This window comes from Sylvia atricapilla, chromosome 4, assembly GCF_009819655.1.
Source record: "Sylvia atricapilla isolate bSylAtr1 chromosome 4, bSylAtr1.pri, whole genome shotgun sequence".
Taxonomy (NCBI): domain Eukaryota; kingdom Metazoa; phylum Chordata; class Aves; order Passeriformes; family Sylviidae; genus Sylvia; species Sylvia atricapilla.
This window is the reverse complement of record NC_089143.1, coordinates 32,133,288-32,157,762: the sequence shown is the minus strand read 5'-3', so window position 1 is coordinate 32,157,762 and position 24,475 is coordinate 32,133,288. Positions and strand designations below refer to the sequence as shown.

The following is a 24,475-nucleotide window of genomic DNA, read 5'->3' as shown; positions in this document are numbered from 1 at the left end:
AAAAGAGGGAACAGCCTCAGGAGAAGTTCAGGTTGGGCAGCAGCAGGAATTTCCTCATGGAAAGGGCTCTCAGGCCTTGGAAGTGCCCAGGGAGGTTTGGAATTCCCATCAGTGGAGGTGTCCATGGAATTCCTGGATGTGGTACTCAGTGCCAAGGTGGAAATTTGATGATCTCAAAGGTCTTTTCCACCCTTAGGGATTCTGGGATTCTGCAAATACTAAAAAGACCAAAAATTCCCCCCAAAACGTGGCTGGGAGACAGCGGGAGAGGAGGAAATCAAAGCCCAGCTGCTCCTGGGATCCCTCTCCCAGCTGGAATGGGAGACCTGTGGGATTGTGGAACAGCTCCATGGGAAAACCAGCTCCAGAATTCCATGGTGAAATGGCAAAGGCTCAAAATCCAAGAGAAACTGGGGTTTTGAGGAGCATCAACTCCAAATCCTGGGTTTTGCACTGCAGCTTTTCTCATTCCCAGGATTTCAGCTTTGGGAAAGCAACATGTCACCCCTGGGATTCTGGTTTTCCAACACATTTTTTCAGAGGTTTACAATAGATAAACAGGATAATACAGGGGGAAAGGGAAACTGAGGATGGATCAGAGAGCAAAAAAAGTGCTTGAGATCCATGGGATTCGCTCAGGCCGGCAAATCCCAAATCCTGCCCTGAGGATTCTCTGCCCATCCCCAATTTATGGATGGAAAAGTCCTTTCCCTGATCCCTCCTGGGATTTTCACCAGAATTTGGGATTTACCAACCAGAGCAGTAGGAAAACTCAAACAAAACACAGGAGGCTGGAAAACCAGGAATATTTTTGGTGGAGGTCTTTGGTTTCGTGATGCTTCCCGGGTGGAATTCCGATGGGGAGCGGAGCCTTTGGCAACAGCTGGAGGCTGGGATAAGGTTGTTCCTTCTCCACTTTCAGAGGCAAAAATTCCTTCCCAAAATTCCCAGGAAGACACAAGGGAGAAGCTTCAGTTGAAAGGTTTCACCAGTTTCATAGCAGCGTAGTTCTGGAAGGATGGAAAAACATGGGAATTGTTGGAAAAATGAGGGAATCGTTGGAGGAATGAGCGAATCATTGAAAAAATGAGGAAACGACTGGAAAAATAACAGAATCATTGGAGAAACGAGGAAATCATTGGGAAAATCCTGCTCCGCCCACTCCCACAGGAAAACATGGGAATCATCAGAAAAATGAGGGAATCATTGGAAAAAAAAGGGAATCATGGAACAATTTAACAAACACAGGGAGTCATTCCTAGATTTTGGTTGCCCTTCTCAAAATTTTATAAGAGAAATTCCCACCTCTTCAAACCCTTGGAATAAATTTGGCCCCTCCCTCCAGCACCATCCCAGTGTCTGGCTGGTGGGAAGAATTCCCAGTTTTCCCTGATTTGCTGGTGCCTCCTCCTCTCTCCTGGATCCCACTACTCCTTCCCATCCTCTGAGATTCCCACAAATCTCGTGGATTCACCACCCCACCCCTGGCCCTGTATCCATCTAGCTCCTTTTTCCACGATCCCACAAAATCCGGGACATCACCCATTCTGCCCCTTTGGAAAGGGGTCCTGGAGCATTCCCAAAGCCACATCAAGATTTTTCTGGAATACAGAATTTTCCATCAGGAAAATGCTTCTCCAGCCCTGCCCCATCCTCATTTATTCTAAGGACAAATCCAGCCAGCATGGAATCCATGGAATTTTGCCAAAGGCAATCAAAGTGGGCCAAGCTATCCCAGATTTTTTTCCCCTCTGCATCCCAGAAAACCTCGGGATCCGTCCCAGTGCCAGGTCATTATGTTGCTGAGGAAACCCCAGGAATGATCTTCCTGTGGGTTTTTTTCTGGGATCTCCACCATTCCTGATATCATGGAATTGCTGAGGTTGGAAAAGAGCCCCAACCCTTGTTCATCATTATCCATGTCCTCAAATGCCACGTCCGGATGTTTTTGGAATAATTCCACAGATGTGGATTCCACCACTGCTCCAGGGCTGGACACCCCTTTCTATGAGGGATTCTCCTTAATATCCATCCTAAAATTCCCTTGGAACAACTTGACGCCATTCCCTCATGTCCCAAATGCAGATCCCAAATCCCAACCTGGCTCCAAACTTTCAGGGAATTGTGGAGAGCCACAAGGTCCCTCCTTGATCCCACTTTTCTGTGGGATGAGCCCCTTTCCCATCTCCCTCAGCTTTTCCTGGTGCTCCACCCCCTTCCCAACTCCATTCCCATGCCTGGACATGCTCCAGCCCCTCCATATTTTTCCCATGAGAATCCCAACCCCTCCCTCACCAAAAAAAGTCCCTTTTTAACCCATTGCATTCCTCAGCATGGAATTTTCTATCCCCCTGAATCCATCCTCCCCCTCAGACCTCAGCCCATCCCTGTGCTCTCCCAGCCGCTCCATACCGGGAAGGCGTAGACAAAGATTCCCAGGAAAAGCAGCAGGATGAAGAGGAGGATGGCCAGGATCAGCACCCACTTGTAGCGGCGCCACAGGATGAACTTGAGGGTCTTGTAGGGGGACGTGAACCACAGGAAGGAGGTCTCAGGACGCCTGGAGACAAGGGAAAGAGGGCGGTCACCTTGGAATTCCATCCTCCTGGATCCCAAATCCCATCTGCCTTGGTGGTACAGACTAGACTCCAAATCCCAGCGGATTGGTGGTCCAGACCAAGCTCCCAGTCCTACTGGATTTGTGATCCAGACCAGACCCTCGATTCCACTGGATTGGTGATCTGGATTGGTGATCCAGACCAGTCTCCCAAATCCCAGTGGATGGGTGGCCAAGACCAGCTTCCAAATCCCAATGGATTCATGGTCCAGACCAGTCTCTCAATCCCACTGGATTGGTCATCCAGGCCAGTTTACCAATCCCACTGGAATGTGTCAGCACTCCATCCCTCTGGGAATGTCCCATCAGTGTCTCCCACATCCCACTGAATTCATGGTCCAGACCAAGCTCCCAATCCCACTGCTCTCAGCTCTTCCATGTTTCTGGGTACATCCCATGAATATCCTCCTTGGTGAACCAGACCGATTTCCCAATCCCACTGGATTCATGGTCCAGACTAGCCTCCCAATCCCTCTGGAATGTGTCAGGTCCTTCATCCCTCTGGGGACTTCCCACCAACATCCTCCTCGGTGATCCAGACCAGTCTCCCAATCCCACCAGACTGGCACTGCAGACCAATTTCCCAATTCCACAGAATTGATCCTCCAGGCGTGTCTCCCAGTCCCCATCAGTTCAAAGTGGACCTCACCAAGTTGCAAACCCATTTCATCCCAGTTCTCTCCAGCTGGAAACCCAGAATTCCCATTGAGACCTCAAGAATTCCATGCCCCAGTGGTTGCTTTTCCGTTGGGGATGTTCTTACTTGGGATCTTCCAGCCTGGGGTTCATGTTTGGCTCATCCCGCCCCATCCCGGCCGGACGCTCCTCGTGCTCCTGCTCCGCCACAATTTCCAAAGTCATCTCCAGCTTGCCCTGGATGGGTCAAACAAAAACAGATTTATTATCCCCAAAAACATGGGGGAAAGGTGAGGAATGAACATGGCATGGGAAATAGGGTTTAGGGGAAGAAAATATCCTTTGGGCACAACCAAACCACTCCCCACAATGGCCATGAGGATCCCAGGGTTCCAGAGATCCCTCACCTGTCACTGGAGATATTCTTGGAAATCCCAGATCCCACTGATACCCAAATACGGGCAGATCACTGAGGCTGAAAAAACCTCTGGGATCGAGTCCAAGCTGTCACCGATCATCCCTAAATGCCACATCCCATCTTTCCATATTTCCTGATTTCCCAGGAACCAGCTCAGGGGTTTTTGGTTGAATGAGGCAATTCCCTTCCTGGATTCCCTTAGCTGCATGGAATGGTCACCAAAATCTGGAAGAGGAATCCAGACACCTTTAAAATTATCACTGAGACAGCTGGAATTTTTTCCCTGGTACACAAGACCATTGGGAATAATCATGATATGGACCAGATTCAGTGGCACATTCCAAAACCCGCAGTGAAAATCCCGAAACACCTGACCATTCCTCTGCACGGCACTGGAAAACTTCCAGCCAACCACAGATGGATCCACAAAACTCTAGATCCACAAAATCTCCAGCTGGAAATGGAATTTTTTTTTGCCCTGATTGAAGCTTCCAGGGAACCCTGGAGCGGTTTTGGATCGGGAAGGAATTTAAGTTCCGCCTCATGCCGTGATGGGCAGAGAAACTTCTGTCATCTCAGGGTGCTCCAATCCTCATCGAACTCTGCCTTGGAGGCTCCCAGGGATGGGAACTGGAGTGGAGGATCCAAGGGAAAACGTGGAGAAGCCACTTTACCGCCAGGATCTTCTGCTTGTCCTGCTCCGCCACACAGGGCCACCAGCCCTTGACGGTTTTCTGCTCAAAGAGGGACACGGAGTGGCCGGAGGACAGGGAATCACCCACGAGATCCAAGGAGCATTTTTCTGCCGTCTTGGCAGGCTTGGGCATCCTGTTGAGATCCATCTGGATGGATCCTGCAAGGGAGAACATTCCAGGGTGAGGCATCTCGGCAGGACAATGCTTAAAACACGGAATGTTCCCTGATCTCATGGAGTTTGGGCCACTCTGACCATCCCAATCCAAATTCCCAATTTCCATTATCCCAGGTGGCTCCAAGCCTCATCCAACCCAGCCTTGGACACTTCCAGGGATGGAGCATCCACAGACAACCTGTGCAGGTGATTCATTTTTTTTTTTCCGTTTTTTTGGGGGGGATGGATCCCCAAAATTCCCAACTTACCCAAATAGTCATCGAAGGAGAACTTGTCGTTGTCCCAGATCTGGAGGATCAGCTGGGGTGGGATCTTGTTTTCTGTCTTGTCCAAGCTCCAGAAGTGTTCCTAAAATCCCACCGAGGAAAGAAACCACAAGAAAATGAAAGATTCATCGGGAAAACTGGGCAGAGCCTGCAAATCCTGGAATTCCCAAGGTGTCCTGCTCTGGACCTGCAGGAGCACAGACTCTGGAAAACTCTTGGATAAGGATAACCAGCGGAAAACACCCTTCTGGAAGGTGTTGGCAATAATTTATGCCTTAATTTAATGAACTAAATTAATGCTATTAATTTTACTTAAATATTTTAATTTAATTTAGGGAAGGCTTCATGGGATCCCAAACAGGATCCTTAGGAGTGATAGAAATTCCCACAATTCTGGTGAGGGAAGGTGAAGAGAGCACTTGTTGTGCCAGCACTGTTGTGCCAGCACTGCCAAACTTTGCCTTCCATTTAATTCATGGAAAAATTATGGGATTGATGCCTAAATCAGAATTTCTGGTAGAGAATTCCCAAGGATAGACTTCCCTTCCAGATCCACCATGGCTCAAATTTGCTCCCAGGTCTGTCACAGGCAGTGGGACAATCAGAGACCATCAAATGCCAGCTCAGGCTCCTGAATTTAATCACAGAACATGGACATGGAAAGGAAGATTCCCTGGAATCCCAGGAATATCACACAGGCTGTTCCAAACCCCAATGTCCAGCCTGGCCTTGGGCATTCCCAGGGATCCAGGGGCAGTCTCAGCAAATCTGGGAATTCCAGCCCAGCCCCTCCCCACCCTCCCAGCCAGCAATTGCTGCCCAAGATCCCAGCCCAATGTCCCCTTTCCCAGTGGGAAGCCATTCCCTGTGTTCTGTCCCTCCAGGCCTTGTCCCCAGTCCCTCTCCAGCCCTCCTTAAGCCCCTTCAGGGACTCTGAGCATTCCCTGGATTTTTTCCCTTCTCCGGGGGAATATTTCCAAGCTATCCATCAGTCCTGCACTCCAGAGTAAGGAATATTCACTTCCTGGGAAGTAGCGTCCGCGCCATTATTCCCATTTGTGAAACCAGGAAATTCTTCCAACAGAGATCCAAATCCCACTGGTGGGATGCTTGGGAGTTAGGACAAAGAATCCCAGAATCCTTGCGGCTGGAAAAGCCCTTTGGGATCAGCAAGTCTGATCTGTGCCCAATCCTCAGCTCAGCATCCTGGAATTTCTTGGATACCTCCAGAGATGGGGACTCCAAACCTCCTTGGGCACTTCCCAAGCTTGACCCTCCTTTCCATTTAAAAAAATTCCTTCCTGACGTCCAAAAAAGAAATGTCGGGATAAAGGAGAAAATTCAAAATCCTGCCCAAAGCCAAGGGATATTTGGGATTGCTATTCCTGGCTCCAGCAAAGAGGAGGAAAATCCCAGTGGGAGTCCCAATACCTGTCCAAAGGGTGTCCCAGCAGCAATTCCTCCTGGAAGTGTCGGAAATGATGGGATTTAATTAAAACCAGGAAACTCCAGCGTTATTCATCCGTCGCTCCATAAATTTAACCTCAAGACTTGGATTTGTTATTCCGTCCAATATTAAATTATAAAAAAAGGAGCAAAAACATTCCATAGGAACATAAATATTCCAGCTGGGAGTCCGTGGGCACTCCAATCCCATTGGATTCACTTTAAGAGACCCCCCTGGACGGTTCTGTTTCCATTTCCGTCCGTTCCCTGCCCGATTTTGGGAAAACCTGCCAGGAGTTTTGCACTGGAGCATTTTATGGACGCATTTGAGATATTGGATAATCTAGAAATCCCAAATGAAGTCCATGGAAAATTCCCTCTCTCCCCTCTGCCGGTTGCAGTGGGTTGGGATGGATGTTTATCCAGGGGAATGTTTATCCCGAGGGATTTTTCCCAGCTTTTACAGCCATTTTAAATTAAAATTGCTAAAAAAGGAGGAGAAGAGCTGATGGAAATTCTTCCCTTTCCCAGAAACTGGGGAAAGAAGGGATCCACAGGGATCCAGGAGCCAGGGCTGGAAAATTCCAAGGTGGTAGAAAATCCATCTCCACCATGTGAACACCATGAGCTCCTTTGGATTGTCCCTTTCTGGAGAAATCCAGATGCCCATCTAAGCTTGGCTTAGAAAAGGGGGAAATATACGGAATTCCAGACTGGTTTGGTGCTGGAAGAGACTCTCAAGGCCATCTTATTTCCCGGCTGGAATATTCCCTGGAAAGGAAACTTTCTCTTTGTCCTCCAGGTGCCTCTTCTTCCCAGAGAATCCCTGGCCCAGGGGTAATTCCCGCATTCCATGGACTGGAATTTCCAATGGAGAACCCGATATCTCATCCAACTTTTCCTTCAGCATCATTATTCTGAGGGACGGACAAAGAACCTGTTGGGATAGGTGGGAGATGACCCCAAGCTGGATGGGATATTGGGAACGAATTCCTGGCTGTGAGGGTGGAGAGGAGCTGGGATGGAATTCCCAGATTTGCCATGGTTGTCCCACCCCTGGAAGTGTCCAAGGTTGGACAGGGCTTGGATATGCCTGGGATAATGGAATTTGTCCCTAGATGGGCTTCAAGATCCTTCCCATCCCAAACCATTCCACAATTTCATGGAACTGGAAAACTGGAAAACTGCTGGCAAACCAAACAGACTTTGGGATCCCACCTTCCCACAGCAACAGCCAAGGAAAAAAGGGAACAAAACCTTGACTCCGCACCCTCTGCATCCCAATCCCTCAGAACAACATCCCGGTATTTCAGGGATAACTCAGGTGGGGTTCAACCTTTTCCAGGTGGGAATTCAATGCTCCATCTCTCAAAATATCCCCCCCTTTTTTTTTTCTTTTAATGGAAAAACACCATAAAATATCATTTGGCTGGAGACAAAACCTCCCTGCTCTGAGCCCTGACAACCCAGAACTCCGCAGGAAAGGTGGGAAAAGGAACAGGGAATTGGGAAGGGGGAATTTGATGCTCAGTGAAGTTTATGGGTCCTTCTCAAGGTGGCGTGAAATTCACGTCCATGATTAAATTGAGCTCTGAACATTCCCTATAAAAACAACCTGGAGCACGAAATTTATATCCCAGCCTTGTCCGAGCCGTGGGGGAAAAAAACCGGCTGGAATTATTGTTTGGGGGTTTGTTTTCCAAGGGAGGGGAGGCTCAGGGATGTTTTATGGATTTGTGTGGGTAAAGCAGCAGGGAAGGCAGAGGGAAAATCAGCTCTGATTCCGAGGAAAGTTGATAGGGTTGCATCTCTCCTGGATTGTGAATGTGCTCCAAAATACAAAGGAGGAAACGGGATTTTGGGGAAAGAGAAGTTTGATCCTGGAAAGTCTTGTCTGAGCCTCACCCTGCATGAATTTGGGAGTCCTGGACTGGCTCCAGACTCCCCTTGGATGTGACAGAATTTCTCAAGTTGGAAAACCCCTCCAGGATCATCCAGTCCAAGCTGTGCCCGATCCCCACCTTGGCACTGAGTGCCATACCCAGGGATTCCTCGGATACCTCCAGGGATAGGGATTCCAAACCTCCCTGGGCACTTCCAAGGCCTGAGCACCCTTTCCATGAGGAAATTCCTGATGATGTCCAACCTGAGATTCTCCTGAGCCCATTCCTTCTTTTCCTGTTATTCTCCGGGATCAGATCCCAACTCCCACCTGGTTCCAGCATTCCAGGGAGTTGTGGAGAGCCAGAACGTTGCCCTAATCCCTGGTTTTTTCCAGCCCGTTTCCCAGCTCTCTCAGCTTTTCTTGGTGGTTCAGTCCCATTCCCACCTCCCTCAGCTGCTCCTCGGGATTTGCATTCATCAACGCATTCCCAACTATCCCTAAAATACTTTTAATTTAACCTTTAATGCCACTTTTCCATTGAGGAATCCTCCCCTCCCACCCAAGGATCCCAGATCTCCCAGGGTTTCAAGGCTCTGTTTTTCCACATAGGGAAAGCTCCAGATGTTCCCCAAATCCCTGAGACATCCTGGCCCCCCTTTCAACCTGGTTCCAGGGAGTTGTGCAGAGCCTGAAGGTCCCTCTGGGTCCTCCTTTTTTCCAGGCTCAGGCCCTTTCCCAGCTCCCTCAGCATTTTTTGGTGCTCCAGCCCCTTTCCTCCTCCATTCCCTTCCTTGGACACGCTCCGGCCCTTCCATGTCCATAAGAATTCCAGAACTGGACACGGCACATCCATGGAGATGCTGTTTCCTCCAGCATTCCATGAAAACCCTTTTCCTGCCCTAAAGAACTTCCCAGATCCAGATTTGCCAGCCCCACCCAGCTGCTGCTGGAATTGGCAAGGGGAAGCTGAACTTTCCAAAAGCAATTCCACGCATTTTCACCCCATGAGATGTGGAAGTTAAGCTCTTCCCTGAGTGGAAAGGAAAAGATCCTGGGAAAACAGGATCCACATCCAGGTGACCTCGGATTGTCCTGATTGTTCCACAACCCATCCAAAACCAGGCACAGACAGGGAATCCAAAGTTGAAACTTTGGATTAAAATTCCAGTTTATGTTGGAATTCGGGGAAAATGTCTCCATGGAAAGGGCTGTCCAGCGGTACGGAGGCTGCCCAATGAAATGATGGAATGTCCATCCCTGGAATGATTTTAAATCCCTCTGAATGCAGCACCCAGGGATGTGGTCAGTGTCTTAGAGGTCTTTTCCATCCTAAATGATTCCATGATCTTCTCATTTTCCATCCCCAGAAACTGTTTTCCTGCAGGACTCAAAAACCCAGGAATGTGCTCTTCCCATGCAGCCAACATGGAGTGAATTTCCCAGAGTTGGGAGAGAAAGATGGCACCAAAAAAAGCAGGAAAAGGGATGGAAATTCCAAAGAAATGCTGAGAAAAGCATTAAAAACCATGTCTGTGTTTTCAGGAGAGCTGTCCTAAAGATGGGAATATTTCTCTTTCATGGAAATACTGTAGAAACTGGGATTGTGAGAAATTCCTCTCTCAGAAGAAGAAAAATATTTATAACATGAATCCAGGCAGCAAAGTTATGGAAAACCATCCCGAAGAGGTGGGAAGGTTCAGAAAAGCAGGAATAAGAGTGGCACCTGGGTTTCCCTGGCTTTTCCATGGTTTTCCCTGGATTTCCCTCGATTTCCCTCGATTTCCCAGGCTCCCAACCACCCCAAGTGTTCACAGACAAAAATATTACGGACATCCTCTTACCCAGGGGCATCCTTGTTTTGTTGGGGGGAGAGTATTTGCAACCTGAGTTGGGATGACCACGGAGCCCTAGCTAGAGGAATTCCAGCTCTGGAATTCCCAGTATAGGAAGGACCTGGAGCTCTTGGAGCGATCCAGAGGAGGCACCAGGTTGGTCAGAGGGATGGAGCAGCTCTACTGTTGGAAAGGCTGGGAGAGGAGTTGGGATTGATGGAATTGGAAGGGAAAAATTCCAGGGAATGCTCAGAGTCCCTGAAGGGCCTCCAGGAGAGCTGGAGAGGGACTGGGGACAAGGCCTGGAGGGACAGCACAAAGGGAATGTCTTCCCACTGGGAAAAGGGACATTGGGCTGGGATCTTGGGCAGCAATTGCTGGCTGGGAGGGTGGGGAGGGGCTGGGCTGGAATTCCCAGATTGGCTGGGGCTGCCCCTGGATCCCTGGGAATGCCCAAGGCCAGGTTGGACACTGGGGCTTGGATCTCCCTAGGATAGAGGAATTTGTCCCCGGATGAGCTTTCGTCTCCCTCCCCACCCAAACCATTCCATAATTCTGTGATTCCAAATCCACCTGGCCACTGTCCCGGGATCTCCAGCATGGAGCAAACAAAGGAAAACCATTGGAAAACTCTTTCCCTCCTGACCCACTTGAGCACAGGTGGTTTTGAGCAGCTCCCAATTCCCCACAGTTGCTCCCGACCTTTTGATTGGAATTCCACCTTCCCAGAGCCAGGATTTTTTACAACCACAGGAACCAAGCCGGAGTTCAAACAGCACATGGCCAGATCAAAAAAAAAATTCCTGGGGCCGGGAATGCCCCACCCGGCTTTTCCCTTCATTATTCCGGCCTTTACAGAGAGCTTTTACAAGGTGTTTATTTTCGGATCCAGCCATGTGGTGGGAAAAGATTCCAGATCGGGCACAGCAGGATGGATTTTCTTTAAAGAGTTTTTTTTAATGGAGGGCTTTTTTTTTTTTTCCAAGTGGGATAATTGGATGTAGTACACCCTGTACTCGGGATTTGTTGGGATATGAAGCGTGAAAACGGGCCCGGCTGCAACACTGTCAATCATTGGAACTGCCCAGGAAAGGCTTTGGAAGCTTTTGGGAGTTGTCTGGGATGGAGGATTCATTAAGTGTCTTCCCGGGCCAGGCACTGGTTCCGTGGGAAATAAGATGGGATGGGGATCTCAGTGGGGTTTTGGGATCACAGGGGTTTCAGGGATTCCTGGGGGATTTTGGGGGGGATCTCTGGGAGTTTTGCAGGGATTTTTGGGGATCACAGTGGGGGTTTTTGGTGCTCAGGGAATTTTGGGGGATCCAAGTGGGTTTCAGGCATTCTGGGGGTTTTGTGGATCCCAGGGAATTTTTGGGGATCACAGTGGGGATCCTGGGGGTTTTGCAGATCCCAGAGGATTTTCGGGGAGGGTTTTGCAGATCCCAGGGGGATTTTTGGGCATCCCAGTGGGTTTCAGGGATCCCCAAGAGTTTTGCAGATCCCAAGGGATTCTTGGGGATCACAATGGGGGGTTTTGATACCCAGGGAATTTTTGGAGATCACAGTGGGTTTCAGGGAACTCTGGGGGATTTTTTTGGATCCCCAGGGGTTTCAGGAATCCTCAGGGAATTTTTGGGGATCACAGTGGGTTTCAGGGATGATCCCGCTGCAAGCAGGAATCTTTGGGCGCCTCATATTCCTTGAATACTGAGGCTGAGCTAGAGCAGGGAGCAGGGACGGTGGGATCATGGATCACTGAGGCTGGAAAATCCTCCAGGATCATTGACTCCACCCTGGGACTGATCCTCACCTTGGCACTGAGTGCCACATCCAGGAATTCCATGGACACCTCCATGGATGGGGACTCCAAACCTCCCTGGGCAATTCCAAGGCCTGACCACCTTTTCCACAAGGAAATTCCTGCTGATGTCCCAAATCCAAGCATCCCCAAGGGATGAAGGCTCAAGATGAGGCGGAGGAAGGACTTTGAGCCTCCAGGGAGGTGCCACAGGAAGTTGGGATTTTCCCTGTTGTCCACAAACCACAAAGAGCCAAAAAAATTCACAGAATCATGGAATGGTTTAGGGTTGGAAGGGACCTTAAAGATGATCCAGTTCCATCTCCTGCCATGGATAGGGAATCTCCCATTGGATTATCGCTCTTAATTCTTTTAATCTCCAGGCGAAGGAAACTTAAATTAATTCATCTCCTCTCTTCTTCAGTGTCAAATTTTTTTCCTAATTCCCATCTTTTCCATCATCCAACTTTCCCCTGTGTTATTCCATGCACCGATCCCAACCCCATTCCTGTTTCATTCTGATGAATTCCACACCAGGAACAGCTGGAGGAACAAGGAGATCAAAATCCCATCCAAAAAACCCCAACTCCCAATCCAATTCTCTCCCTGAAGCCAAAGCTTTTTTCCAGTGGCACATCCCAGCCCATGTTCCCATCAGGAATTTGGAGGCAGCTCCTTTCTTTCCCCATTTTTAGCCTTTTTTTGGGGAAGTTTTGGCATGGCACGACACCTGTTATTCCATGCTGGAAAACAGAGGTTCCCACCAAACCATCCCCATGGAATCACCATCTCCAGCTTTGGAATATCCCTGTTCTCCAAGGGCATTTGGACACTCACTCCAATATTTTTCCTGTTGCAGCCTGGATGGATCCTTGCTGGAAGGAACAGTGCCTCCAAAAAAAACCACCTCTAATCCTGACCCCATTTTGCTTCCAAACATGGGTTTTAGAACAAAATTCCCAAAAAATTTCACTGTCAACACCGTGGAAAGGCCAAGCTTTCCAGGGCTCAGCTTGTGAAGGTGCAAAACTCCCATTACCCCCTGGAATTCCCATGAGGATGCAGAAATTCCACCCAGGACCACTCACCTTCTTGGCCACGTGGCACATCTGCTCTGCCGGGAGATAATCAAAGGGGAAGATGAACCTCCAGTTGAAATTCCCTTCTCCTCCCATGGATCTGTAGTGGACATCTGTCTTCTGCTTGTTCTCCTCGTGCCCCACAAGCCACCTGCCAGTGACAAGCAGAGCCCATGGAAAACCGGGATCACAGCAAGGATTTGGGATCCCACTCAACGTCACAGCAACATCCAGGAGTGGGAAATGGAATGTCCCTGATCCCAGTAGCTGCTGGGGGTGGGGAAAACCTGGAGATGGAAGAGGGAATGCAACAGTCCCAGAGTTCGGAAATCAGTCAGCGCTGAGAGTAGCAACTCCAGAATTCCAGGATTATGGAATGGTTTGGGTGAGAAAATTATAAAGTATCATCCCATTCCACACCTGCCATGGGCAAGGACACCTGCAGCTATCCCAGGTGGATCCAACCTGGCCTTGGGCATTCCCAGGGATCCAGGGGCAGCCCCAGCAAATCTGGGAATTCCAGCCCAGCCCCTCCCCACCCTCCCAGACAGCAATAGCTGCCCAAGATCCCAGCCCAATCTCCCCTTTCCCAGTGGGAAGCCATTCCCTGGGTCCTGTCCCTCCAGCCCTTGTCCCCAGCCCCTCTCCAGCTCTCCTGGAGGCCCTTCAGGGACTCTGAGCATTCCCTGGATATTTCCCTTCTCCAGGGGAACATTCCCAGCTCTCCCAACCTGTAAATCACTTCTTGGCAATCCCTTTCCATTGCTTGACAGCTTTTCCATAAAGAATTTTTCCCTATTATCCAGTCTAGGACAGGCAAGTTCCAGTCCGTGTTCCAGAGGCAGCAATGGATGGAAGGAACAGTCCCCACTGGATTCCCCATCCATAGGGCAGATCCTTAGGCACAAAAAGAATCATTTCATCCCTTCCCAATAGGATTTTTCCTTTGATGAATAGGATGACTTTCCTTTGGGATGGAAGATCTGGAAGCTGAGCAAGGTTTTACTCATTTCAAGCCTCACAGGATTCTCTTGGATATTAAAAATCAGGAAAGGGATCTCAGCAATCTCAGGATGTTCCCACTTTTCCAGCAGCACAACTTTTTAGGATCCCCAAAAGACACGGAACAGCTCAGCTGGAGCTGATAACAACAGAATTAATGGGAATACCAGGAAAGCCGCACAGAATTCTGGATTTACAGGGCGAAAATAGGGATTGTAAACCAGAGATTTACAGTCTGTTCCCAAATCCTGCCTCTTCCTGCCCATAATCCCCAAAAAAAGGAACTCCCTTGGCTGGAATTGCACTCTTTGAAAGAAGGGGAAGGGGAAGGTGCCAAAGGTGCTGTTTTCAGGAATAAACGGAATTCCAAAGAAATCGGCCATGCAAATAATCCAATCAGTGATCATGGAAAAAGTCTGGAGACGACCTCGGAATGAGCAGACAACTAATTCCTCTCACCACGGCCAGGCTGCTCCCACATCTTATCTCACTGTGGGAACGTGCAAGTTGTCCAAGGAAAAATATTGACATGGAGTCATCCCAGAGATCCAAAGGAAAAGGTTGACAGCTCAGCAGAGATGTGTCTTCCAAAAAGCTGTATCTAGAGATGGAGAGGTGTGGATCCATAACTGGAAAGGTGGATCGATAGTTGGAAGGGAGTAGATCTATAGCTGGAAAGGTGTGGATCCATAATTGGAGGGGTGGATCCATAACTGGAAAGATGTGCACCCATAGTTGGAAATTCATGGACCCATGGCTGGAGAAGAGTGGATCCATAGTTGGAAGGGTGTGGATCCACGGCTGGAGAGGTGTGGATCCATGACTGGAGAGACAGATCCATAGTTGGAAACATGCGGATACATAGCTGGAAACATGTGGATCCAGAGATGGAGAGTTGTGGATCCACGGCCGGAGAATTTTGGATCCACAGTTGGAGATGTGAACCACAGTTGGAAATTCATGGATCCGTGATGGTCCCTCCATCCTGGCAGGATCCAAGTCTACCCCAGCAACCCCAATCCAAGGACCACCTTAATTCCTTCCCTGCTGCTCCTGCGCCTCCAGAATAATCAAGAATTACCTGGGAGATTCTGGAGAGGGGTACTCACCCTTTGACGTAGATGTCGCTCATCTTCTCCCCGGTGATGCTGAGATCGTCCAGGATCACATCCTTGGCATTCCAGACGATGCAGCGCAGGTAAAACCTGGGAAATCCCATGAATAAAACCATGAGAAGGTGGAAAACTCATCCAGCTGGAAGCCCGGTTGTCCCACTGATGGATTTCCCTGCAGGAGCCGTTTCCCTGAAGGTGATCCCACATTTGTCCCTCATCCAGATGAGTGAATCCATCCCCACCTGAGGCTTCTGAGCATTCCCAGCTCCTTTCCCAAAGAAAAGGTGTGGAAGAAATGTTACCTCTTGGCTTTGCGCGGAGTGATGTTGAAAGGGGGGCCAGGATGTCCCAGGGATTTGGGGAACAGATCCACCCACATCTGGAGCTTTCCCTATGTGGAAAAACAGAGCATTGAAACCTTGGGAGATTCCAAACTGGAACACCTGAACCTCCCTGGGGAGATCTGGGATTCTTGGGTGGGAAGGGAGGATTCCTCAATGGAAAAGTGGCATTAAAGGTTATATTAAAATTATTTTAGGGATAGTTGGGAATGCATGGATGGATGCAAATCCTGAGGAGCTGCTGAGGGAGGTGGGAAAAGGGGCTGTAGCACCAGGAAAAGATGAGGGCGCTGGGAAAGGGGCCCATCCTGGAAAAAAAACAGGGATTAGGGGTAACCTTTTGGGTCTCCACAATTCCCTGGAATGCTGGAACCAGGTGGGAGTTGGGATCTGCTCCCAAGGAATATCAGGAAAAGAGGGAATGGCCTCAAGCTGTGCCACAGGAGGCTTAGGTTGGACATCAGCAGGAATTTCCTCATGAAAAGCCTTGGGAAGCATTGGAAATGCCCAGGGAGGTTTGGAACCTCCATTCCTGGAAGTGTCCAGGGAATTCCTGGATGTGGCACTCAGTGACAAGGTTGGAGATTGGGACTTGATGACCTTGGAGGGCTTTTCCAACCTCAGTGATCCCAGGATTCTGGGAGAACATTTCTGAATGGGACTTTTAGACCAAAAACATAAAATAAAAAATGAATTAAATGAAAATCAAATAAATTAAATTAAATCAAATTAAATTTGAAAACAGGAGAATATGCCAAAAGGAACGACCACCTCCCCTCCCTGGGAACACCCCGTATCCCAGGGTGGACATTCCCAGCAGGATTCTCCCCCTGGACAGGGCCGTATCAGGAGATGCCTCTCCTGGGCTCATCCTGGCCACGTTCCCGGACCCACCTGCTCGATGTCAGGCTGGAGGGGGCTGAAGAGGCGCCGGGTCTCCACGTGCTCCGGAACCAATCCCTGTTTCCGGAGGGCAGCCAGGGCCAGCCGCTCCTCCACTGGCCCCAGGTGTGGATTCAGGGGTTTTCCATCCTCTGCCAGAGAGAAAAACCCAATGAATCCCACAGGGATGGATTTTGGGCAGGAGGAGCTGGAGCAGCATGGCCTCCGTTCCCAAAGCCACCATCACAAATCTTCCTGGGATACCATTCCCAGTGGGAAAACCTATGGAGGCCCTTGTGCAACCACCTCACAAATCACAGCCAGGGAAAGAGTGCGAGGATCCCATTGGATTCCATAGAGAAGAGAATCCAATGATTGATCCCACTCCTGGATCCAGCTCTCCTAAAGTCCTGGGAATCAGGATTCCCATCAACCTTTTGCCGATGTCCCCACTCCCAAGAGTTCATCCCAGAATTTAAAGATATCCAGGATCTTCAGTTGGGCAGACAGAAATGAGGTCTCAGTGGAATCTTGTTTCTTCTCTGCGGGATTTGGGGTGAAAGATGGGAATTGGAGGAGGAGGAAGGACATGGAGACATCCTCCAGCACAGCCTGGAGAGCCATGATGGTCCCTCCATGCCAGCAGGATCCAGTTCCAAGAGAGAGAATGAGAATCCATGAGAATTCCAAGTTCCTGGAATTCTCAGATATTCTAAGAGGGGCAGAAAACAGGAACAAACTCCTAAATTTTAGGGCAAATTTGTAAATTTCCAAATTCCTACTCCACCCCAAGTCCCTGCTCCAGTCTCACCAGCATATTTGTGGCCCTGGAATTATCTCCTCCTCCTCACCTGCTCCACATTAGCCCCTGATCCTGCCACAAATGGGCCCAGATTCCTCAAAAATGGAATTCCTTCCTTTTCTTCTCATTCAGGATCCATCCATCATCTATCCATCATCCACCATTCATCATCCAACAGCCAACTCCTGCCTCCCCATCCCATTCCTGAGATGGGACACCATGCCCTGTCCTTGGATATCAAGGAAGCGGTGAAGTCCCCACCCCTGGAGGTGTCCAAGAAACGACACTTGGACACAAGGACATGACACATGGACAAGGTGGATTTGATCCTGGGGCTCTTTTCCAACTTGAATTCTGGAATTCCAGGGTCTTAAAAATCTTTTCTAACTTCAAAAATTCCCTTATTCTCTGAGTCAAACTCAAATGACCCCAAAATCCCAGGCTGGGGTTGGTGGACTTCACCTCACTTTGGTCCTGAACATTCCAGGACATTTGAAACACAACATGCTCCATAAATATTATCCCGTAAATATCACTCTATATTTATTATTTTATAAATATTATTCCATAAATATCATTCCAACTCCACCAAATCCTGGTGAGATATCCCAGCTCCTTCCTTGGCAAGAAAATCCTTAACTCCAGCCAGCTGGGCTAATTCCCAACAACTTCCCAAACCCTGGAATTCCGGCATGTGAGCGCACACGTGCAGCTTTACACGCCGGGAAAAGAATGAGCCCCTCTCAGAGAACAACAAAATCTGGGAGTTATGGAATAATGAGCCAGGGGGAAAAGGGGCTTGTAAAATCCCAGCTCTTGTGTTTAACGGCTCCGGTTTATTCCTGGTCTGGCCCCAGAGCTCGCAGCTGGATTCCAGATCTGCTCCGGGTCATGCCTCGGGCTTTGTTCTGCTGTTTGAACTTGGAGAAGGTGACAGCAGGCACTGGCACGGGGTGGGGGGGACACATTTTAACACCTCCCTGGCCCTCCCTGGAAAACTTTTCCATAACAGTTCCTTGCTTCCCTTCTCCTCAGGGGAAAACTGGAATTCCTGAAGGAATTTGTGCTTTGTTTCCCAAGAGCACGGAGAGGGATCGAAACAAAAAAATCCCATCAAAAATCCTTTAAAAATCCCATCAAGATTTAGGGGGGATATTGGAAATTCTTGGCTGTGAGGGTGGGGAGGGGCTGGAAAAAAATTCCCAGAGAAGCAGTGGCTGCCCCTGGATCTCTGGAATTGTCCAGGGCCAGGTTGGATCCACCTGGAATACTGGGAGGTGTCCCTGTCCATGGAGGGGGTGGAACCAGATCATCTTTATGATCCCAATGTAAATCATTCCACGATTCCAAAGTACAGCTCCTGGGCCAGGCCCGGGTGGGATTTCACCTCCTCCTGGGTCTAAAACCCTCTTTTTGCCCCTTAAGGTTGAGTTTTCAAAAAAAGAACCCTCCTGCCCCGAGAATGTTGGGTCAGAGGGAGGTGCCATGGGAGAACAAAATCTCCTCCCTGAAAGTCCAGGAGTTTTCTCCTCTTTGTAGAAGTTGGTTTTGTCTCCCGCTTCCCACAAAATCCCGAAAGAATTCCCAGGTCTGTGTGTGGGACGTTGTCTCCCTCTAGTGACCATTCCCAAAATTCCAGTGGAAGAGCTGCTCTTCTGTCTCTGGCAGCGCCAGAGCATCAGGTTGGAGCTTCTCACTCCCAATCCAGGGGTGCTGGGTTTGGTCCAACTCAAGGTCAACATTCCCTGAAGGAATGTTTGCATTCCTGGGACTGGAGGTCTGGGTACAGCCCCAGGATTTGGGGCACGGCCAAGTTGGGGAATGGTTCAGAGCCAATGGGGAGAGAGAGGAGGAGGAGGATGAGGACAATGCCATCAGCCACTCCTGGCCTCCATGATGTCCCTTCTCATGATGTCTCCATGCACTTGGAACATCAGACTGGAGTTTCCCATAAACTCAAGGCCAACATTCCTGGATTGAAAGTCTGGGTTCAATCCCAGGATTTGGGGCACAGCCAAGTTTGGGAATGGTTCAGAGCCAATGGGGAGAGAGAGGAGGAGTATGGAGACAATGCCATCACTCACCCCTGGCCTTCACAATCACCTTTGTTGTGACATCTCCATGCACAGGGAACACCAGGTTGGAATTCCCAGCCACAATGGAGCTCCCACCTGGGGATGTTGGGTTTGGTCCAACTCAAGGTCAACATTCCTGGATTTGAGGTCTGGATTCAATCTGAGGATTTTAGGTACGGCCAAGTTTGGGAATGGTTCAGAGCCAATGGGGGCAGAGAGGAGGAGGATGGGGACAATGCCATCACTCAGTCCTGGTGATGTCTCCGTGACATCCAGGTCCATCCCTTATCCTTTACCAAGAAATTTCTGCCATCCCAAAGCATCCCTAACACCTTACCCAGCTCAGAGAGGATGTACTCCTGATCCCGGAAGATGATCCGGTCGGATTTGTAGGTGGGAGGTTTGAAGTTGTGCTGCAGGGAGAACAGGTGGAGCAGCTGGGAAGGGCGGAGTTGGTCTCGCCACTGGTTGGGGCCGGAGCTGAAACCAAACAGAACCAGGGGATCATGGAATGGGATGGAGAAAGGTTAAAGTTTGTCCCATGTGGATCCAACCTGGCCTTAGACTCTGCCAGTCTGGCAGAACAGAGGGGCTCCAGAATCCTGGAATGGGTTTGGGTGGGAAGGGGCCTTTAATCTCATCCCATTCCATGCTTTCCATGTTTAGGGACACCTCCCACCATCCCAGGGCGATCCAAGCCTCAATGTCCAATCTGGCCTTGGACACTGCCAGGGATCCAGGTGCAGCCCCAGCAAATCTGGGAATTCCAGCCCAGTCTCTCCCCACCCTCCCAGCCAGGAATTCCTGCCCAAGATCCCACCCCAACCTCCTCTTTTCCTGGGATGGAGCAGCCCCAGCATCCTCCAGGAATGCCCTCAGCACAAGACCACTGTGAGACACCAGGGATGGAACGGAACCTCCTTGGAGGACAACCAGGACTTTGGAAGTGGGGCCCCCAGGACAACCCTCTTGTGATCCTGTGGCCACCCCAGCAGCCTAATCCCGAGATGCACAGGCATTCCAAGCTCAGGGAGGAACCCACATGCAGTAGGTCTGGGGAAGGCCACAGCGGGCCCCGTATTTGGACAGGAAGCGGTTCTCCAGGTCGATGACGGTCTCGCCGATCTTCTCGTCCTTAGACAGCAGGTCGTAGTCATAGAGGGTGACCTTGAGGTCTTTCTCCAGGGGCAGGGTGCAGCTCAGCTCAAACATCCTGGGAACCGGGGAACAGGGAAAAGAGGATCATGCTGACAGAATTCCGTGGAGATGGATCCACATCCCATCTCGACCCCACGGGGGATGGGATGGGTCAGAGTCCCCTGATCCATGTCACCTTGAGCCAGCAGGGCCAAGGCTGTCTTGTGCTGGCTTCATTTATCAAGCAATCATGGAATTATGGAATGGATTGGGTCAGGAGATGCTTCAATGACCTTCTCATTCCACACTTTCCCTGATCCCAGGTGGATCCAAGCCCCAATGTCCAACCTGGTCTTGGACACTGCCAGGGATCCAGGGGCAGCCCCAGCAAATCTGGGAATTCCAGCCCAGGCCCTCCCAGCCAGGAATTCCTTCCCAAAATCCCATTTAAATTCATCTCCCTTTCCATCTTGCTTTGTTGGGAAGGTGTCCCAGCACTGGCAGCCTGGACTGGTGGGAGCAGCCTTAGAAAATCAGATGGATTTTATGGGAAGCAGGATTTGATCCCTGTCCATGCCCCCATTCCCAGATTTTGGCAGCCTGGCGCTCATCCCAAGTGACAGCTCCGATCTCTGGGACAGGATCTAGGGAATGGCTGGAGCTGTGCCAGGGAAGGTTTAGGTTGGATATTGGGAGAAGATTTCTCATCCAAAGGGTACTGGAGCACTGGAACAGCTTCCCAGGGAATGGCCACTTCCCAAAGCTGACAGAGCTCCAGGAGCACTTGGACAACATTCCCAGGGGCAGGGTGAGATTGTTGGTATTGTCCCAGAAAGGAGTTGGATCCATGATTCTTACGGGTCATGTCCAACTGAATTCCATGATTCTCTGATTTTCTGGGAGAACAACACCTTGTGGAGTTGAGCTTTCCTGAGTTTCCCCACTCCTTTTCCACCCTTGCCAAACACCTTTTCCCAGAATAAACCATTATCCTTGGAATTTCATCCCATTTCTGAGGAAAACAACTCAATTATCCACGGATAATCATCTTCCAGAACATTTGGAGGTGTCCCATTCCTCTCCATTTCTCAGGCTTTTCTTTCAGGCATTGGATCAAAGTTCCTGGATGAGAGGAATTTCCCCAAACTCTTCCCCATCAATAGGATGATCTAGATTCCTCCACTGTGGAATTCCAGTTCCAAAATCCCAGGGATTGATGAATGAGAGCCAAGGGAATCATGGAATAGCTTGGGATGGGAGAAACCTTAAAATCCATCCCGTTCCAAATCCCTACTGTGGATTCCATTCCCACTCCAACGTGGAATCAAGTGTTGGAATGGGAAGATCCGGTTGGCCCAGTGCAATTCCCTCAACAGCACACCCAGAAAATTCCACAGATCCCAAACATGGAATCCACACTTACTTCCCAAAGACAGGTTCCAGAGTGCAGGGGAGGTAATTTTCCTGGTCATTTATGGATTTCTTTCCCACGGAAATCTTCACATAGGGATCACACTGGAGGAGGGCATGGAAAGAAACACAAAATTCCTGTGGGACTGTTGGACTGGGAATGACCTTAAAGCTCATCCAGCCCCTCTCTTTTCCACAAGTTGTTCCAAATCCCATCCCTCTCCTAAATGAAATTATTCTGGGAATTCGGCAAGGATTTTGAAAATTTAATTCAAGTTGGGAATTTAATTCAACTTGAATTTTTTGCCAGGAGAAGGAAAAAAATTCAAGGAAAAATCCAATTCCACCTAAAAGATTTTAACTATATCTACAGGGATCCACCATCCCAGTCCCATCCAAGAATTCTCTGGAAAAACATCCAGGACAAATTTTCTCATCACTTCTCCCTGATTTTTCTTTTCCTGCTGAGTTGTTTCTTAAGGAATGGATGGGAAACACCCCTCAGGGAAGAGAATGAGCACCCAGGTATTTCTTGGGTTGGGATCAGCCTCTGGAAAATCCCCACCCCAGGGGAAATTCAGGATCAGATTTGGGTTGGTTTGGGGTTTTAAATGGAAAAACTCCCGTTTTTTCCCCCCTTCTTTTTAATCCTCAGGAATTACTCATGGGAGATTCCTAAGGAATTAAACACTCCCATTCCAAATCCATTTTTAAAAAAAGAGAGAAATTCCAAAGTAGTTGGAATTCCTTCATCTGTTTTCCCATATATTCCATACATATTTCCCATATTCCATATATTTTTCCATATGTTTTCCATATATTGTCATATCTGCTAATTATTTTTCCACAAATTTCCCATGTGTATTTACTATTTTCCCATCCATTTTCCCTATATTTCTCCACATCTTTCCTTTAATTTTCCCCTCTTTTCCAGTGGAACAGAGATATAAAAAGGATTTTTTCCTTCCCTGAGTTTTTGGGTAGTTTTGGACCTACACAGTTCCCATTTTCCCAGAATTTTTCTTCCTGATCAGCAAAACTTTGCAAGAAGAAATTTTGGGAAAAAGTGGGATTTTATTTCCTTCAGCATCAAAGCATCAATAAAAAAAACCCAAAATAAAACCAAACCCAAAACTCATGGAACTAATCCTTCAAAATCCCAGCGGACAAAGGAAGAGTTGGCTCGTGGAATTCCCAGGTATTCCAAGGGAGGCAGAAAACAGGAACAAATCCAAAAAATTTAAGGCAAATTCATAGATTTTGACTCATTTTTGACCTAATTTTAACCCAATTTTGACCAAAAAAATGGGGCTGAGCTGTTCCAAGAACCCACTGCAGGAGCTGACCAGGAGCTTTCCCACCGAGATACCTTCCCGTTGGAATCCTTGGGCTGGAGGTCGAAGGCGCGGATGATGTAAACCCGGACCAGGCATTCCTGGAGTCCCCGGGCCGGGAGCTGCTGGAATTGCCGGGGAGGCGCCGGGATGTGAGGATCGTCGGGAAGAGGGTAAATCCTGAAGGAACCCTGGGAAGGACATGGGAATTCAGGGAGATGGGTCCTGTGGGAGCAGGCTTGGAATGACAGGCATGAATCGTGGAATTATGGAATTGGTTGGGTGGGAAGAGAGATAAAAACTCATCCCAATGCCAGGGGCAGGGAAACATTCCCTGATCCCAGGTAGATCCAAGTGGATCCAAGCTGGCCTTAGACATTCCCAGGGATCCAGGGGCAGCCCCAGCAAATCTGGGAATTCCAGCCCAGCCCCTCCCCACCCTCCCAGACAGCAACTGCTGCCCAAGATCCCAGCCCAATGTCCCCTTTCCCAGTGGGAAGCCATTCCCTGTGTCCTGTCCCTCCAGGCCTTGTCCCCAGTCCCTCTCCAGCTCTCCTGGAGCCCCTTCAAGGACTCTAATGATTCCTTGGATTTTTCCCTTCTCCAGGGGAACATTCCCAGCTCCCCCAGAGCAGAGGGGCTCCAGAATCCTGGAATTGCTTGGGTTTGGAAAAGGCCCTAAATCCCATCCCATTCCCACCCCCTTCCATGTTCAGGGACACCTCCCACTATCCCTGGGTGATCTGAACCCCTTTCAGGCAGCCTTGGACACTTCCATGGACGAGGATTCCACAAGTCTCACAATTCCTGAGCTGGCAGATCAATTTGGGATTGAAAAGGGCTTTGAAGATCCCCCAATACCCACCCCTACGGACACAATCCATGGGGAGAGGGCCCATCCCACCTTGAATTCCCCCACCACTGAGGGGTCATCACTGGAATCCTGGGATCTGCCCCGGAACAGTTTGAAGGTGTGGCAGAAGTCAGAGAGGTGCTCAAATTCCTCGATGTTTTCCAGCTCAGTCTCATAGACCTGAGAAAGAAAAAATGGAGCGGGGGAAAAAAATTCCAACCAAATTCCTCCAATTCCTGGAAAATCCATCCCATGGGGAGGAATTTCTGAGAATTCTCCCCCTGAGGCACTGAGGAGAGGAGAATTTGAGAATCCCATAATAAATTTCAGCCCAACCCAAAACCCAGACAAAGCTAAGGTCTCCTGGTGGGTTTTTCATGGATAGAGATCTTCCAGCTGGGAATATTTTCCTTAAATCCGAGGAAAATCTTCCCTGTTTGGGAGTTCGCGTTAAATTTAGCATTTCTTGTGCCTAAATCTCCCTTTCCCCTGAGAAATCCCTGATTTTCCTCATTTCCAAACCCTTCCCAGGGTGGCAGCTCCCCACTCCCTTCCACCACTTCCCAAGGGAAAATTTCTGGAAGTTTCCTAGAAGGATTTTCCCAAGGAAATGGAATTTTCAACATCTGGGGGAAATGTTTTGGGGGTTTTTTGAACCCAGATGGAAAAAAAAAAA

The 24,475-nt window shown here is 49.2% G+C and overlaps 1 protein-coding gene across 11 annotated transcripts in view; it reads right to left on the bottom strand.

Annotated features, from left to right (window-relative positions):
• Positions 1-597: 597 nt before the first annotated feature.
• DYSF (dysferlin) overlaps positions 598-24,475 on the bottom strand; it is a 71,792-nt gene continuing 47,914 nt past the window's right edge. For all 11 annotated transcript variants that reach the window (XM_066317533.1, XM_066317527.1, XM_066317537.1 and 8 more), the window contains 14 exons: positions 23,851-23,979; positions 22,982-23,137; positions 21,626-21,717; positions 20,108-20,278; positions 19,403-19,545; positions 16,201-16,340; positions 15,268-15,356; positions 14,960-15,055; positions 12,858-12,999; positions 4,791-4,890; positions 4,346-4,524; positions 3,381-3,490; positions 2,413-2,560; positions 598-1,010 (listed from right to left, as the gene is read on the bottom strand). In XM_066317533.1, the coding sequence (XP_066173630.1) occupies positions 972-1,010; positions 2,413-2,560; positions 3,381-3,490; positions 4,346-4,524; positions 4,791-4,890; positions 12,858-12,999; positions 14,960-15,055; positions 15,268-15,356; positions 16,201-16,340; positions 19,403-19,545; positions 20,108-20,278; positions 21,626-21,717; positions 22,982-23,137; positions 23,851-23,979 (1,734 nt within the window). In that variant the 3' untranslated portion in view covers positions 598-971. The remainder of the gene's footprint in view (positions 1,011-2,412; positions 2,561-3,380; positions 3,491-4,345; positions 4,525-4,790; positions 4,891-12,857; positions 13,000-14,959; positions 15,056-15,267; positions 15,357-16,200; positions 16,341-19,402; positions 19,546-20,107; positions 20,279-21,625; positions 21,718-22,981; positions 23,138-23,850; positions 23,980-24,475) is intronic.